Genomic DNA, 15,055 nt, shown 5'->3' with positions numbered 1-15,055 from the left:
TAATTATATCTAAATAAACACTTAAAAAATCTATAAATAGGAGCCTCCACACCCTATTTTCGTATCAAATAAAAAACCCTAAGAGAAGTAGGTCAAAAAGCTTCCCTAACCTCCCATAAACCCTAATTTTGAAGTCCTAACTCCTTACCTAACACCCCTACCTTAATTTTAGCTCAAAAAATACCTAGAAGCCCTTCAAAAATACCTAGAAATCCATAAATAAATTTGAAGAATCCATATCTAAGAAAGAGATACCTTGCCTCGGAGCTCAGAGATCAGATCCGGAGAAAAAAAAAGCAAGGAATACTACACGAGGAGCTATTCTATCAGATCTGAGGGAACAAAATCGTTGCGTTCGGAAAAGGTGAGTATTTTTATTTTTTTATTATTATTTAGGTCTTGTTAGCAATGTAGTCTTATTTGGGAATTAGTATTGACTGGCGTTTGCCGGGCAGGGTTGGTGCCTAACACCTTCCAACCCCATAACATGATCCCCGGACCCGTATTTTTCTTTCGTAGATTAGTTTATTTGCCTTTTAGAGTCAAAGTTCGGTTCCTAGACCGTAATAACTAGGTGGCGACTCCCAAACCTCAAATGTCAAAAGTGGATCCGCGCACCTCGCGGATCGAGGGCGCTTTCTGATTCAGAGGTCACAGGCTCCAGTTTACCAATTGCCCACTTCATAGAGACCTATGAACGTGTATTTCAAGTGTGGTCAAATGGGACATTAAGTGAGAGATTGCCCTCTATTATCGTCAAAGATAGGGGTTATTCCTTGACCCTAGGGTAAGACATATCATTTGACCCAAGAAGAGGTACTTATTTTTGACGTACGATTTCTATTTATAATATTAAAAATTCAAGTTTTATTCGATATTGGTTCTTCTATATCATTCATTTATATTGAGATTGTACACTTACTAGAGTTAAAAATTACTGTCACGGGTCAAGTAATGGAATTATCTACACCACTAGGAGATTATGATTAATAAAAAGTTGTTGAGTAGTGTAGGGTAAAGTGTGTTGATGAAATAGGCACGATAGGGTAAGGGTAGAATGGAACATTATGAGTGAAAATATGTGTTGTGGGGATGAATTTATTTATAACATGATAGTAGTAAGATATTGGGTTTGTGTGAATAAAGGTTAAAAGTATTTGTTGGTAAGTGATATTTTAGAATGATATAGTGTTGAATGATGGAAATAAGGTGGTGTATGACGATGGTAAATATTATAAGACATAGACAATATGGAAATGGTAATGATAGTAGTGTACTGATGGAAGGTAGCTTAGACCTTTTGGTTAGGAAATATTGAGTAAAAGATTTTATCATCTTGGGAAGTCTTTTGAAGAAAAAATGAGATTTTTGGAAGATTATTTAGGAATGTGCAGAACATAGGTGTGTAATCTGAGATTGAAAATTGGTATGTGACAAAAATGAACGAGTATTTGAAGGTATACTTGATGTATAAAAATGCATTTTTATAGAAGATGTAAGAAATAAATTTATGACTAGTGGAGCATGTTGGATTTAACGATTGCATAAGTTAAAAATATTGTTAATAAGATAGAATTGCAATACGTAAGAGTTAGATAAAAAAGGTAGTTTTGAAAGTAAGGTGTGTATTAATGAAAGGGTGGATAATAACATGTGTTCTATTAATTAATGGGTATGTTGTAGGTGTTAGAACGGTTGTACAGTGTGAGAAGATGAGTGTGATTCGTAAGGTTGGCAATGTGACTATGTAGCATGTGAAAGTATGTGTAATAATTGATACTATATATCGTTGAGTTGAGAAATTGGTGAAGTTTGGGAAGTGTAACGTACAATTTCAAAGAAGCATGTAGTATGTAAAAGAAAAGAGATTTAGTAGAGTATAAGTTAGGAGGTGGTGGATATCAATATAAGCTGTAAGAAAGAATAATTTTGTGACAATGTTGTACTAATGGTGATTTAATGGAGTTGTGAAAAATAGATGAAAAAGTTAAGATAGTAATAAAGTAAGGTAACTGTTATGATTGCAAAAGGTAAGATAACAATACTATGCTTATGAGTTGAAGTTCATGAAATATAGTTGTGAGATTTGTAAAAGTTAATTATGGTAATATCAATATTGGATGATAAGTGAAAATATGTGTGGAATGGACAAGATAAAATTAAATGAATAAGGTTTAATTGATATTACAATGATATTTAAGTAGTGCCTTGGAATGCTAACATAAGCAAAGGAAACCATGTCAAAGTCTCAGGGAGCCACCTACTACCTTGAGATTTGGGATTGGAATTTGTGTTAGTGTTTCGGGAGTGCCTCGTAAGAAAATGATATGGACATGGCTGTTGTGGAGGTATTCCTTCAAAGTTTCTCGATTGCCTTTGAATGGACATCGAAAGAATAAAATTGAAAGAGGTTTAGATGTAGAAGTTTAGAAGGAAAGTTTGTATGGTTGCTGGGGAGGGGCTACTGTGAATGTCATGGGAAAAGTGGGTTCAATTGCTGTCAGCACTGAAAGGAAGATGAATAAGAGTTTGCAGGAAGGGGTGTTGACTAGATTGTGAGTGAAAATAAGATGACAAGGAGAGTTGGGAGGTCTTAGTCATGGAAGGTCACGAAAAGATCTGGGAGGTTTCAACTAGATTGTACATGATAATTAAGAGAAGGAGAGGGCCTAGACGGTTTAGGTAGGGTTATGCGTGAAAAAGAGCAAGGGGAGGGCTTGGAGGTTTTCGACAGGGGTTGTGTATGAAAGAAGAGGAATGAGAAGGTCTAGCGGTTGTTTTAGATGGGTTGTGGGTGCAACGAAGAGGGAGAAGAGGCCCGAGGGTGTTTAGTTGTGGAAGGAAAAGATGGAGAATAAGGTTGGGGGATGTTGACTAGAATCGGAGGTAAGTTTTTTTTTCTATCTTCTCTTTTTTTTTTGTTGCTTTTTTACCTCCTTTGCTGTTATTTGTATCTAAGAGAGAAAGGGAGAGAGAGAGTTGAAATGGGAACCCGTTGTTGGTTTTTGTGTGTGTGAGGAAGAAAATGAAAAGAAGAGATGAGAAAAGAGGGTTGGACAATAGGATAAGGAGATAAGAGGGAGATGAAGGAAATAGGGTAAGAGGGATTAAATGAGGTGGAGTTGCTGAAAGAGTGATAAGAATGAAAGAGTGGTTGTGGCTAGACTAAGAAAGAGGGAGAAATTTGAGGGCTAGCTAAGAGGATAGTGTAAGAAAAATGTGGATGGTCTAACAGAGATGAGGGTATCGGCAAGGTGGCTGCTTGAGAGGAGGGTGATAGAGAGAGATGATAGTAAGGGAGATGAGGGTTATTGTGGGTGTGTATGAGGTGAGATGACGAAGACGAAGTGGTTGTGGAGGAGTTGAAAATGTAGGTAAGTTGACTTCCCTATCTTGTTTTCTTTCATTTTTTTTTCTTTTGATTTATTATTGCAATGAGGACCCCCTCATCGCTGTCTTGTAAGCCATCAAATAAGAGAAAGAACTCCCCTATTTATAACTTTAATGGATGTACCTTTTTCTCATTTTTAAAAACTTCTTCTTTTAGTTTTTAAAGAAGATTCCACCAATAGGATTTCTTTCCTTTTATTGCCACTTTCTACTTCCCTTCTTTCTTAGCTGAACCAAAAGGGGTAGGGAGTCACGTGTCCATGCGAGAGATTGATCCCACACATTGCCATCTTCTTAGATCGATGTTGGATCCATCCATTTGGTTTTAAATCTTGACTTTTGATTGGTGAAATTAGTATGATTGGTTCATGCATAGGTTTAAAAGGCTTCAATTGGTTATTTTCATGGTGATTGGTGGGTGAAATTTATCAATTAGATTGGCTTGATTGGTTTAATCCTTTTATGAATTGATTGAATTTTAAGTTTGCGATTGGTTTGGTAATTAATGGTTAATGTTCTAATCCCTTAAATTGGCTCGATTGGTTAAGATTGGTTGATGATTTTAATAGGTAGAATTATTTATTAAATTTTGTGAAATATTGCATTGATGGGTCGATTTTTAATTTTTAATTAAAGTTTTGATTTTCTAAATTTAAGGTTTGGATTTTGGGATTTTATGTGAACGAATTTGTTATTTCATGGGATGAAAATTTGTCATTTTATGTGGTGATGAGTGTCATTCTACATAGATGAAAATCGTCATTTTATATGAGGAATTTTTTCCTTTCATGTGAAATTTTGTCATTTTATGCGTAAATTTGTAATTTCATTTAGTGATAGGTGTTATTCCAAGAAATGAAAATCATCATTTTATGTGAAAATTCGTTGTCCTAAGCGCAAAAGCTTCTAGATTTTATTCGATTTGTGCAAATGCTTTCGAATGATTTATTTTTATTTCGGAATCACATTTTCCTATTGAAGTAAAGTTTTTAAACATGATTTGAGCGTCAGGGCTATTTTGATCAAAATTTTAATTTGTGTGAATTTTGATGAGAAACTTCTTTTGGTTTCAATGTAATTATTTCTAAGTCTCGAGGTCTCTTTTTTCTAGCATTGCAAGGTTTTTAGGTTATCGAAATATGTAACAATAATAAAGCGTACGTGCTTGCTAAATTGACTTTTAAACAATGATGGTGATCTTAAGCATATGTAATTTCTAAGTTGAGCATGTCGAGAAAAAGAAAGAATGAAATCATTGAACATTGGAAAGGGGTAAGAGAAAATTGCGAGAGGGTCTTTCACAAGCATGCGACTTCTTTGCATATTCTGCACTCATCATTAGGAATCCAAAACAACCTGACCCTTGTTTTCAAGGTGGGCCAGATTGAGTTTTCCCACCACTACATCTCATACCCCTTTAAAAGTCTTTCTTTGTGGAAACTAGTAAGGGTTTTTGCTAAATTAGTTGTTGAGATTTTGAAATTTCTATGAGCAGCGTTGGTTTCAAAACAATGGTCGGAACAATGAATTGGGGCAAGCGATTTTCCTAAAAATCTAAGAAAGATTGCGTGAAGTGATCCGTATCTACATACTAGGACATGTGCATGCAAGAAAATCTAGTAGGATCTGTATGTTTTGGCAGTACATTGTAATGAGTAAAGAAATATCTCGATCTGATTAAAAAAATCTATTCACTAGATCGTGTCATCAAGTTGAGACAAACTTCCTTTGTTTGTTTCCAAAAGAATCTTTAACAATCTCTTATTGAATGGAAACCGCTCTTGTTCGCTGCTTATATAAACTCTCATATACTTACAGGTATTGATATTAGCTTGAGAGAGCATTTTCGCCTCTTTGAATCATTCATCTTGGCCGGTCTCACCTTTCTCAACCATATTAGAGCCCTAACCTTGGTCTTTATTGATATAAGGTATTCAAGAACTTCCTCCATGTTCCATTCTTTGTTTGGGTTCAACAGCTATGATTATTTAGTTACTATATATTTTTATTTTTCTAATTAAATAGATTAAGATCTATATTTTCACATTTTGGGTAACATTTTAGATTACTTAATTTGTTATGGTTAGCCATGTTTGTTCATATCAATATTATATAAAATACGGGATTTTGATGATCGATACCCATTTCTCAAGGTACAAGAGACAATCTACTCTCTTTACCACTTTTTCAACTTCAGATGCCAAAATGAAATTAAATATGGTGTTTGGGATCTGGATCTTTATTCTATTTTTATTTTTATTTTTTTTATAATCATTACATCTTTCTCTCATTTCTTTTATTTGAATAAACTTCATTTGATTTAGATTTTACTCATTTGGGAAAAGCTCTAGGCCTTGCTTGACTTTCAAAATTGGTCAAGTTGGAAAGTTGGATGAGTTGATTTGACATTGATTGTCCAATTATATTGTGTCTGACAAATTGAATCTTCGATGGGTCAAATAAATAAATATTAAAAATTAGTTATATATAATTTTTTTTATAATTATATTTATTTTCAAAAAATGATAATAAGTATATTATCTGACTAGGATAAAGTTATGCATTAATCACATTATATTTTTTAAATTCAAGATCAAAGTAGGCCCAGTAATTGATTGGATTACAATCATTCTTAAAATCGTTTTCTTTCTTTCTTTCTTGTACACAGATAATCAAAGCTAATTGAAAGAAAAAAATTTGGTTGAAATGAGTTCTCCAGACTCGTGGGAAAGTGAGATGAATGGGAATGGATATCCTAGCGATGGAGAGGATGATTGGCAAGGATATATGCCTTTGAATAGTCTGACTGCACTAGTTGTGGATAATAATAGTGTCCAACGATTAGTATACAATGCGTTCCTTGGACATTTTGGTGTGGAATGCGAAATGGTCATGCAGGCGCAAGCTGCTTTTGATATTCATCGAGCTGGAGCTTCTTTTGATCTTATCCTCATCGATATGGATCTGCCTGGCATCAATGGTCCTCAGGTAGATATCCTTCTTGCTTTCATTAATTAGAAGTGCGTTTAAAATAAGTATTTAATGATAGGGTCTAGGAAAATACTTATTAGCAATGTTGTAAAAATTTAATCATCTTTTAAATCGAAAATCTATCAAATTAGTTATACCATTGTTGAACGCTGATTCAATTTGGTTTGGCTAACTTATATTTATAAAAAAAAATAGATTAAAAATGTGTAGACATTCTTCTTTAAATTATCTCTTTTTATTTTGATACAATTTTTTTTAATTAAACTTTTATTGACCGAATCAATTTTAGAAACAATGTTTTTTGATGGTCTAGGTGAAGTACTTCTACTTCTAATTGGCATTTTAACTATTAACTTAGTTTTCTTAAATATTATATTTATTAACTTAAATATAATGGATATTTTAGTGTAATTTTTTTTTTGTTATTTTGAAATAACGAAACATGTTCCTTATCAACTTAGTAAGAATTTAAGCCTTACTAAGGGTCGTTTTGCTCAATTGCATTGCCTTGCTAACACCATAGTCTTCTAAAAAGTTAGAATAAAACAAACAAATCCTTTTGGGCTAGATTGGAGGTTTTAGAAATGGACAGCTATCAAACTTCCACCTAACTCCCAAATTTAAAATTAAGATTCAATGATAAAAATTAACTTGTTTACAAATTTCATAGAATTTTTTCCTCTGAAATCCTAAAGCATCTGATCATGTTTTTGGGTGCCACAAGGTGAGCCCAAGGAACCTTAGTAAGGCTCGTCGGGTTCTTTGAAATATATGAAATAAGGACTATGTAGTATCTATTATTTTGTCAGAATTCCCTTACAATCAACAATTAATCCAAATTAATAAATTTTTTGTGTGTTATGGGACTATTGTTTTCTATGGTAGGCGACAAGGATACTACGTGCTATGGGAGTAGAAAGTATGATCGTGGGCGTCTATTTTGGATCTCAACAAAATAGGGAGAAAGAAATGTTTGAGGAAGCAGGTGCTGATGATACTGTCAAGAAACCCCTCACCCTTGGAAAGCTTGTTCGTATTCTCCGTCAATTTGACGGCAACATTTAGGGTTTCGTCCACCTAGAGAAAGAGAGTTTGTCTGTTATGAGTTGTTGAATCAGTGTCAATAAATGTATGAACTATGTTTCTAGTATGCATAAAAGAAAATAATAATAATTTAATAAAATTTTAATGAACTCTGTTATTAATATGTTGTAATATGAATTTCCTAAAATTTTAATGGACTCTGTTATTAATATGTTGCAATCTCCTTAGAATAATTCCCAAAAGTAGAAGGAGGAGTAGTAATAGTAATAGTGTTTGTTACTGAGCAAAAGGAGGAGAAGAAGAAGTAGCAGGAGTAATAACTGCTAAGCAGAACAGAAGAAGAAGTAGCAATAGTAGTAGCTATTGTTGTTGCTGCAGATCGAACTTGCTAAAATCACTTTAGTGTTTGAGGGAAAAGTTGGATGATGTAGCAAAAGGTCAGTTCCTTGATAAAGTCAAACCTCTTTTAGATGAAAATGGCAATGGGTCGGATCCTTAAGGAATTCGACTTCCTTTAGATGAAAATATCATGGGGTTGGCTTCTTGAGGTGTCCATACCTTCTTTAGATGAAATACCAAAGGGTTGTCTCCTTGAGGATTCCACATCTCTTTTAGACAAAAGTACCAAGAGGTTTGCTTCTTGAAGATAGAGGTGGCAATGCGTCAGGTCGTGTCGTGTTGAAGTAAGGGTATTATGAAATTTTACCAAACCCAAACCCAACCGATTTATAAATAGGTATACCTGACCCAACCCATATATAATATATTTAATAAAATTCTAACCTTTATTGGGAAAAATAACTTCCATTTCCATTACCAAAAAAAATACCATTACAAAAATAATGGCACACAACCGTAAACTAAGTTCAATGGTGAAAAATAACTTTCTTTTCAAAAAATTTTCAAAGTTCATATAAATTTGTCCTTTACAACTTGTGACATTAGATCATGGTTTTGGATGCCATAAGGTGATGTGGTCAGAAAACTTTCCTATGAGACATTCTAGCCTTACAAAGTAAGATCTTAAATCTTCCTAACGGTCATTTTTCCCATTTGAGGAATCAAACACTTCATACCTCTAGATTTCAATGAAAAAAGTAAAAAAATTATAAATATAAATAACTTAGTAAGAAAACTGTTTTTTCTTTCCCAAACTAAAGGTTAACCATTTACTACTTTAAAAATATCTTAAAACACCTTTTATATTTTATAGAATTTGAAAAATAAGTTGTACTATGAAAATGTTTTAGGAAGTTCTAGAAAAAATGAGTAATTTTAAAAATTCTTAAATAATTGTTAATATATTTAAAATTTCACGTTAATGACAGAATAACTAAATGTGTCAAAATGGGTTAAGTAGGTCGATGCCCCAAACCCATACTCAACCAATTTACTAATCATGTTAGACGGGTTGACACTATTATGACCCAAACCCACAAAATTCGTGTCGTTTTCTACTTGTGTTCGTGAGTTGTTTTGAGATTGCCACGCCTACATGACAAGTCCAGACTTCTTGTGGATTAAATAGCAAGGGTTCGACTCCTTGAGGAGGTCAAACCTCGTTGAGTTTTGAAAGAGTGAAGTGTTTGACAGTAATAGAGAGGTCAAACCTCTTTGAAGGTTGATGGTGTGAAGGGGTCGGTTCCAATAGGGAAGCCAAACCTTATTGAGATCTGGTTGAGTAAAGGGATCAGTTCCAATAGGGAGGCCAAGCTTCTTTGAAAGTTGATGGGGTGAAGGGGTTGGCTCTAATAGAGAGGTTGAATCTTCTTGAGGTTTGGTTTGGTGAAGGAGTCGACTCCATAGGAACTCAAACCTCCTTGGGGTTGATGGGGAGAAGGTGTTGGCCAAGGTAAAAGTTGAACCACCTTTGACCATGGTTAAAGGGTTGGATCCCTAATGACGAATCGATTGAGGTATGGGCTAGACTCATAGTACTTAGTTAATCAGCTTTGGATCGGATTGAACTAGGTCTGAATGCCTTGATATTGCAACTTTATTAATCCTAATGAGTGTGATTTTTGTGGTTCCTACAATGCCCCCTCTTAGGACATTGGATCTTGATGAGATCCAAGATTCTAAGAATAACTCTCATTCATTAGGATTAGCCAAGGTAAATTTAGTACTTTGTTGACCTTTTTGAGTTAGAGGTTACCCCCACGCAACTCGTTTGAATCATTGACTAGTCATCAACCCTTTGACCAGGGAGTTGCCTAAATACAACTTTCTTAATGTAGAACATTGATCCTTATTCATAGATTTATCATTATTTCAACTTATAGTGTGGAGGTAACCCTATGCAACTCGGTTAAGAATTGAATTTGAATTCCCAATTATAAACTAGGCATCATGCTGACTCTTAGATTTAGGAGTCAATGATTCTATGCAACTTGGTTTAGAGTGAGAGCTCTTAGTCGTAGACTCATCGTCGTGCCAACTCTTCGAGTTGGGAGTTGATGACTCCATGCAACTCAGTTCAGAGTAAGAGCTCTTAGTCGTGAACCCATCAACGTGCCTACTTTATTAATTGGGAGTCGATGGCTTCATGTAACTTAGTGGATTGGAGCCACTTATGAAGATATGATAGGCAGTCGCGCTGTGACCTCAGTCAAGTGCTCCACTAAAGGAATGACAATTGGGAGAATGCTTCCCTATTTTAAGCTTTATAGTAATAGCTCTGTCATTTTTGGAGCGTGGGCTTTTTGAGTTATGGAACGTGGGTTCTTTTTGAGAACATGGGCTCTTTGAAGCTCGGGCTTCTTTAATTTTGGATCAATTTCTTAAAGTGTGGGTCTTGAATTTGAAGCTTGTCCCTTTTTTTGGGTTTGGGTTCAATGTTTGTGAAGCATTGGCATTTTTTAGAGTGAAGGTTTTTGTTTTAATAATCTTGGTGACATCCTTCACGTCAACTTTAGAGCTATAGCTCTTTGAGTTTACAGTTGCGGTGACTTGGTGTTACGCTGACTTTAGAGTTATGACCCTTTGAGTTTGTAGTCATGGTGACTTTGCATTACATCAATTTTAGAACTATGACTCTTCAAGTTTATAGTCGTGGTGACATGGCGTCATGTCGACTTTAGAGATGTGGCTCTTGAGTTTATTGTCGCGATGACTTGGCTTCACGTCAAATTTAGAGTTATGGATCTTTGTTCAAGAAGCAAGAGCTTCTTTAAGAGTAATGGATCTTTTTTTGGGAAGCGAAAGCTTTATCATGAGCTAGGGCTCATAGTCATAGGTTTGTCACCATTCCGACTCTTTGAGTTAGGATTTTATTCCAATCAACATGGCTAGAAAAGTTTCATAATATTTGAAAAATGATTACAAACTACTGGTAATAAGTTTAGTGCATTCTTGAGAAGCTGTAATGCCCCCAGATTATTGCTATTGAGTTATTTAGTGTTCTTTGAACACTTTCCTTAGCACCTAGTTTGCGGGTTTGAAATTTCTTCATCGAACCTTTCGGTTGTAAGCCCTCTTTAGTTGGTAGGTTGCAAGGTGAACCAATACTTTTTCCCTTTCCTCTTTAGTAAGATTGAGTGCTTTGAACAAGAGGTCATCACTCTTCTCCGGGATCATGACTAGGTTCCTCATAGTTGGAAGATCCAACTCATTTGGCATGACTACTTCGACTCCAAATGCTAAGGCATAAGGATATTCTCCAGTAACTTTTCTTAGAGTAGTTTTATAAGCCCATAAGATTCTAAGAAACTCTTCGAGCCATCTTCTTTTTGCATCTTCAAGTTTTTTTCTTGAGGTTGTTGATTAGGATCTTGTTCGTAGCTTTTGTTTACCCATTTCCTTGAGGATTGAGTGGTGTAGAGAAGAATTGATGTATGTTTAAGATTTTACATAAGTCATGGATTGTAAGGGCTCTACCTCCTCCTATTTTGTAAAGTATTCTGTCACGACCAGAAGAAACCCTTTCTGTCTAGGTGTACTAGATAAAGGACCTACTATATCAAGATCCCATTGAATAAAAGGCCATGTACTTTTCAGTAGTCACTTCTCCTTAGTTGGTTTATAGATTGCTAGAGCATGTCGTTGGCCCTGGTTGCATCGTTTGACATATTGTAAGGCATTCCTTTGCATGAAGGGCTAAAAGTACCCTTAAGTAATGGCTTTGTGAGAAAGCGATCATCGATGAAAAGGACATCTCTAAGCTTCTCAAGTCTACCAAGATCCAATTGACGTCATAGTTATTGATAAAGCATCTTCACGAGGTTTTTGTATTGCCTTCAGATCCTGATCAAAGGAGAAGATGGCTTATTGCCCTTCCTCTGACAAAAGTTGAGTCCATCGTGGTTAAGGTCAACTTTGATATACTTCTCGTACCTGAATGAATTTCTAATGAGGTTTCATTTTCCTAGATATTTTGTCTTATTTGTTTGGGTATTTGCACCTTAATGCACGTCTATGTATATTGATGATATTTTCCCTCGAATTTTGTTGTCCATGCCTCTTCAATGGTCGAGGAAAAAGATGCTACTACTATTGATTGGTATGAACCTGTTTTGGGTGAGCAATAAATTTTTGTAAATATCCTTAATCTATTAGACCTTGGATCATAATTTTCTAAGATTTACACTTTGCAGTATGGTGCCCGTGGTCCTTATGGAAGGCACATCTTTTTGTCCTGTCCCTCATAGAGGAATCTGAATGCATCATCTTCGGCCATCTAATGAAAGTTTTTCAAATTTGTTGGAAGATACAATCTAACGAATCATTAAGTAGAATATAAATTCGAGCGTCTTCTGGTATCAACTTCTTCCATTCCATTAGTTTTTCTCTTACTTCTAGTTTGACAACCTATTTTCCCTTGTTGGAGTGTTTTCACTATTGTCTGAAGAATGGATGTAGCCACTGGGGTAGCTTTTAACTTGTCTTCTTTTAACTTTGCATATTTCTACTCCTTCAGCAAGAGATCCTACATCTTCTCTAGGTAAAGTTTCAAGTTGTTGGGGAGCCATTTTCGATAGGGGATAATTTCCATACAAGCATCACAATTATCGATCTAAATACGCTCCATTGTGAATCAATATGTGTATTCTTTTTTTTGTTTTTCCAGTTTTGTTCTTGTGGTTGAATAGAGAATCTACCCCATCTACTATTGTCAGCTTCCTATGAACTGTGTTACGAAGTTTATGCAGAGACAAGAGAAACTATCGATCAATCTCGGAGTGAGTCTATAGAACCATGTTAGGGGCGGCTCCATACAAGCTAGAGGGAAATACCTGACATAGGAGAGCATCTTTCCACTTTTCAAGTGCTATTAGTTGCTTATAATGGTAGAGATGTTCCATCAGGTCAACAGATCCATTGTATAGATTGAACTTGGGGATGAAGTAATTTTGAGGTAACTCATCGACCATGATTGTTTATGCAAATGGAGAATCATTCAAGTCCTTGATTGCTGATCGAGTAAATTGCTTGGTTGAATTTCCCATGCCAAGTGCCACTAGGACAATAAGTTACTCATTTTGCTTCTTTCGAATAGAGTCTAGTTCATCTCAATTGATGTACTCGCCATCGTTTCATCTTGCTTCAAACTGTTCTGCCATCAATTGAGTCGTCATCTTCGACTCTACCTCTCTATCTTGCTCTATTGATAAGATTGGAGTATTGCCATTATCTAGAAGTTGATTATACCCTTATCTTCATTATGTATCATGATTCGGAGTATTGACTGCATCTTGAAGTTGACTTGGCACCAGACCATTAAGTCAAATCTGTGAACCATTAAGTTAATACTACAAAGTTGCATTCTCTTGGCACAAAAGTACAACAACTTCTTATAGCCTTTGTATCTAGGTTTGAACCCCATGGAGTTGTTCCTGTAGAGCTTGAAGGATCTTTGCTTCATTTTGAGGTGGGTTCGAAAGACTAGCAATTGGATGGTGTAAAGAAGAAGATAAGAAGTTTTTTAAGTTTCGCACTACTTGTGAAAGATCACCAAAGAAGGATGCCTTGCTAGTTTGACTTTGACTAAAAAGATAGCCATCTCATCAGGGACTAAAAGTCTTCTTAGTTGAGAGTGCTACTTTGCAAAGCAGGCCTCTAGATTGATCGTGCATAGTTAGTGCTAATTGGAGAAAGTCTAAGCAACTCATTGATTGAAGGTCTTTGATAGTGAAGAAGAATATCTTTTCCAGGAGTATAATGAAGAAGAAGACTTTTGGTTGGTAGGATCTTTGGGTTTGTTTTTTGTTTCCCACAGATGACACTAAAATGTATGGGGGATTATTTGGATCTTCTACTCCTTGAGATACATGTTACAATTGATGATTAGATCTTCCTTGAGATTAGTTTTACAAAAAATGATTAACTCCTTATCGGGATACGTATTATAATAAATGGAAAATTTTGATCTTCTTTTCCGATGAAGCTTTTGAGTTTTAGTCTCTTCTTGAATGAAACTTCTAAGTCTTTGGTTGCAATTTGGTGTCTCTTTAACCTAAAAAGACGTCGATGGAGTGTCGATTAAGGAGCCTTTGACGATCAAGTTAGATCTTAGTTAAGTTGCAGAGTAAGAAAAAGAGAACTCGTGTTAGATTATTATATGTGGCTTGTGCTTCATACCTTGAATGGGAGAAGTTTCCCTTATAAATTAGACTCATTAAAGGGGTAGTATAGTCAGTTGTAACTACTCACCCATGTTCTCTAGTATTTATCATAATAGAAGGCCATGATGTTTTAATGATAATGAAGACACGCTCCTCATGGTTCTTGTAACCTTCATGAGGAATGGTCTTAAATATGTAATTATTCAAACTTGGTGACTGTTCAATTCCTCGAGTTTACTCAATCGAGTTACGTGATTACAACTTTGTTGAGTACCATGTATTTTTACCTTGGTTGTAGAGCATATTATAATGTCCTTTGCTACTTTGTTAGCTTTATAGTGATTAGTTATAATACTCTATTATCTTGTTACTTGGGTAACTTTGTATAATTCCCGTATTGTATTAATCTCCTTAAAATAATTCTCAAAAGTAGAAGGATGAGTACTAATAATAATAGTAACAATAGTAGTAGTTTTCACTACTAAACAAGAATAAGAGAAGAAGAAGAACAAGTAGTAGGAGTAGTAGCTGCTAAGCATGACAGGAGGAGAAGAAGAAGTAGCAGCAGTAGTAGGTGAGTAGGGTAGGAGAAGAAAAAGAAGTAGCAATAGTAGTAACTATTGATGCTGTTGATAGAACTTGGTAGAATCACTTTAGTGTTTGAGGGAAACCTCAGATAATGTAACAATGGGTCGGTTCTTTGAGAAGGTCGAATCTCTTTAAAATGAAAATAGTAAGAGGTTGGCTCTTTGAGGAATTCATACCTCTTTCAGATGAAAATATTAAGGGGTTGCTCCTTGAGGTGTCTAGACCTCTTTTATATGAAAATACCAAGGGGCAGGCTCCTTGAGGAGTCTAGACCTTCTTTAGATGAAAGTACCAAAGAGTTAGCTTCTTGAGGAGTCCAGACCTCTTTCAAATGAAAGTACTAAAGGGTTGGCTCCTTGAGGAGACTACTTCTTGCGAATAAAATAGCAAGGGGGTTAGCTCTTTAAGGATGCTAAACCTCCTTGAGGTTTGGAAGAGTGAAGGGGTCGATTCTAATAAGCAGGCCGAATAGGGGTTAGCCA

The 15,055-nt window shown here is 35.3% G+C and overlaps 1 protein-coding gene across 1 annotated transcript; it reads left to right on the top strand.

The window, feature by feature from the left end:
* The first annotated feature begins 5,224 nt into the window (after positions 1-5,224).
* Positions 5,225-7,595, top strand: LOC147388820 (two-component response regulator 24-like). Its single transcript, XM_086419490.1, has 3 exons — positions 5,225-5,320; positions 6,059-6,378; positions 7,267-7,595. Exons 2-3 carry the CDS (start codon positions 6,097-6,099, stop codon positions 7,444-7,446), a joined length of 462 nt encoding a protein of 153 aa, XP_086275616.1. The 5' UTR covers positions 5,225-5,320; positions 6,059-6,096; the 3' UTR covers positions 7,447-7,595.
* Positions 7,596-15,055: the final 7,460 nt, after the last annotated feature.

This window comes from Akebia trifoliata, chromosome 12 (assembly GCF_017979445.1).
Source record: "Akebia trifoliata isolate Shusen 1 chromosome 12, ASM1797944v1, whole genome shotgun sequence".
Lineage (NCBI taxonomy): Eukaryota > Viridiplantae > Streptophyta > Magnoliopsida > Ranunculales > Lardizabalaceae > Akebia > Akebia trifoliata.
This window is presented reverse-complemented; position numbering and strand designations above follow the sequence as displayed.

Coding starts and splice junctions, on each gene's coding strand:
- LOC147388820 (XM_086419490.1), top strand. CDS start 6,097: ATGAGTTCTCCAGACTCGTGGGAAAGTGAGATGAATGGGAATGGATAT. Junction 6,379..7,266: donor CTGGCATCAATGGTCCTCAG/GTAGATATCCTT, acceptor TTTCTATGGTAG/GCGACAAGGATACTACGTGC.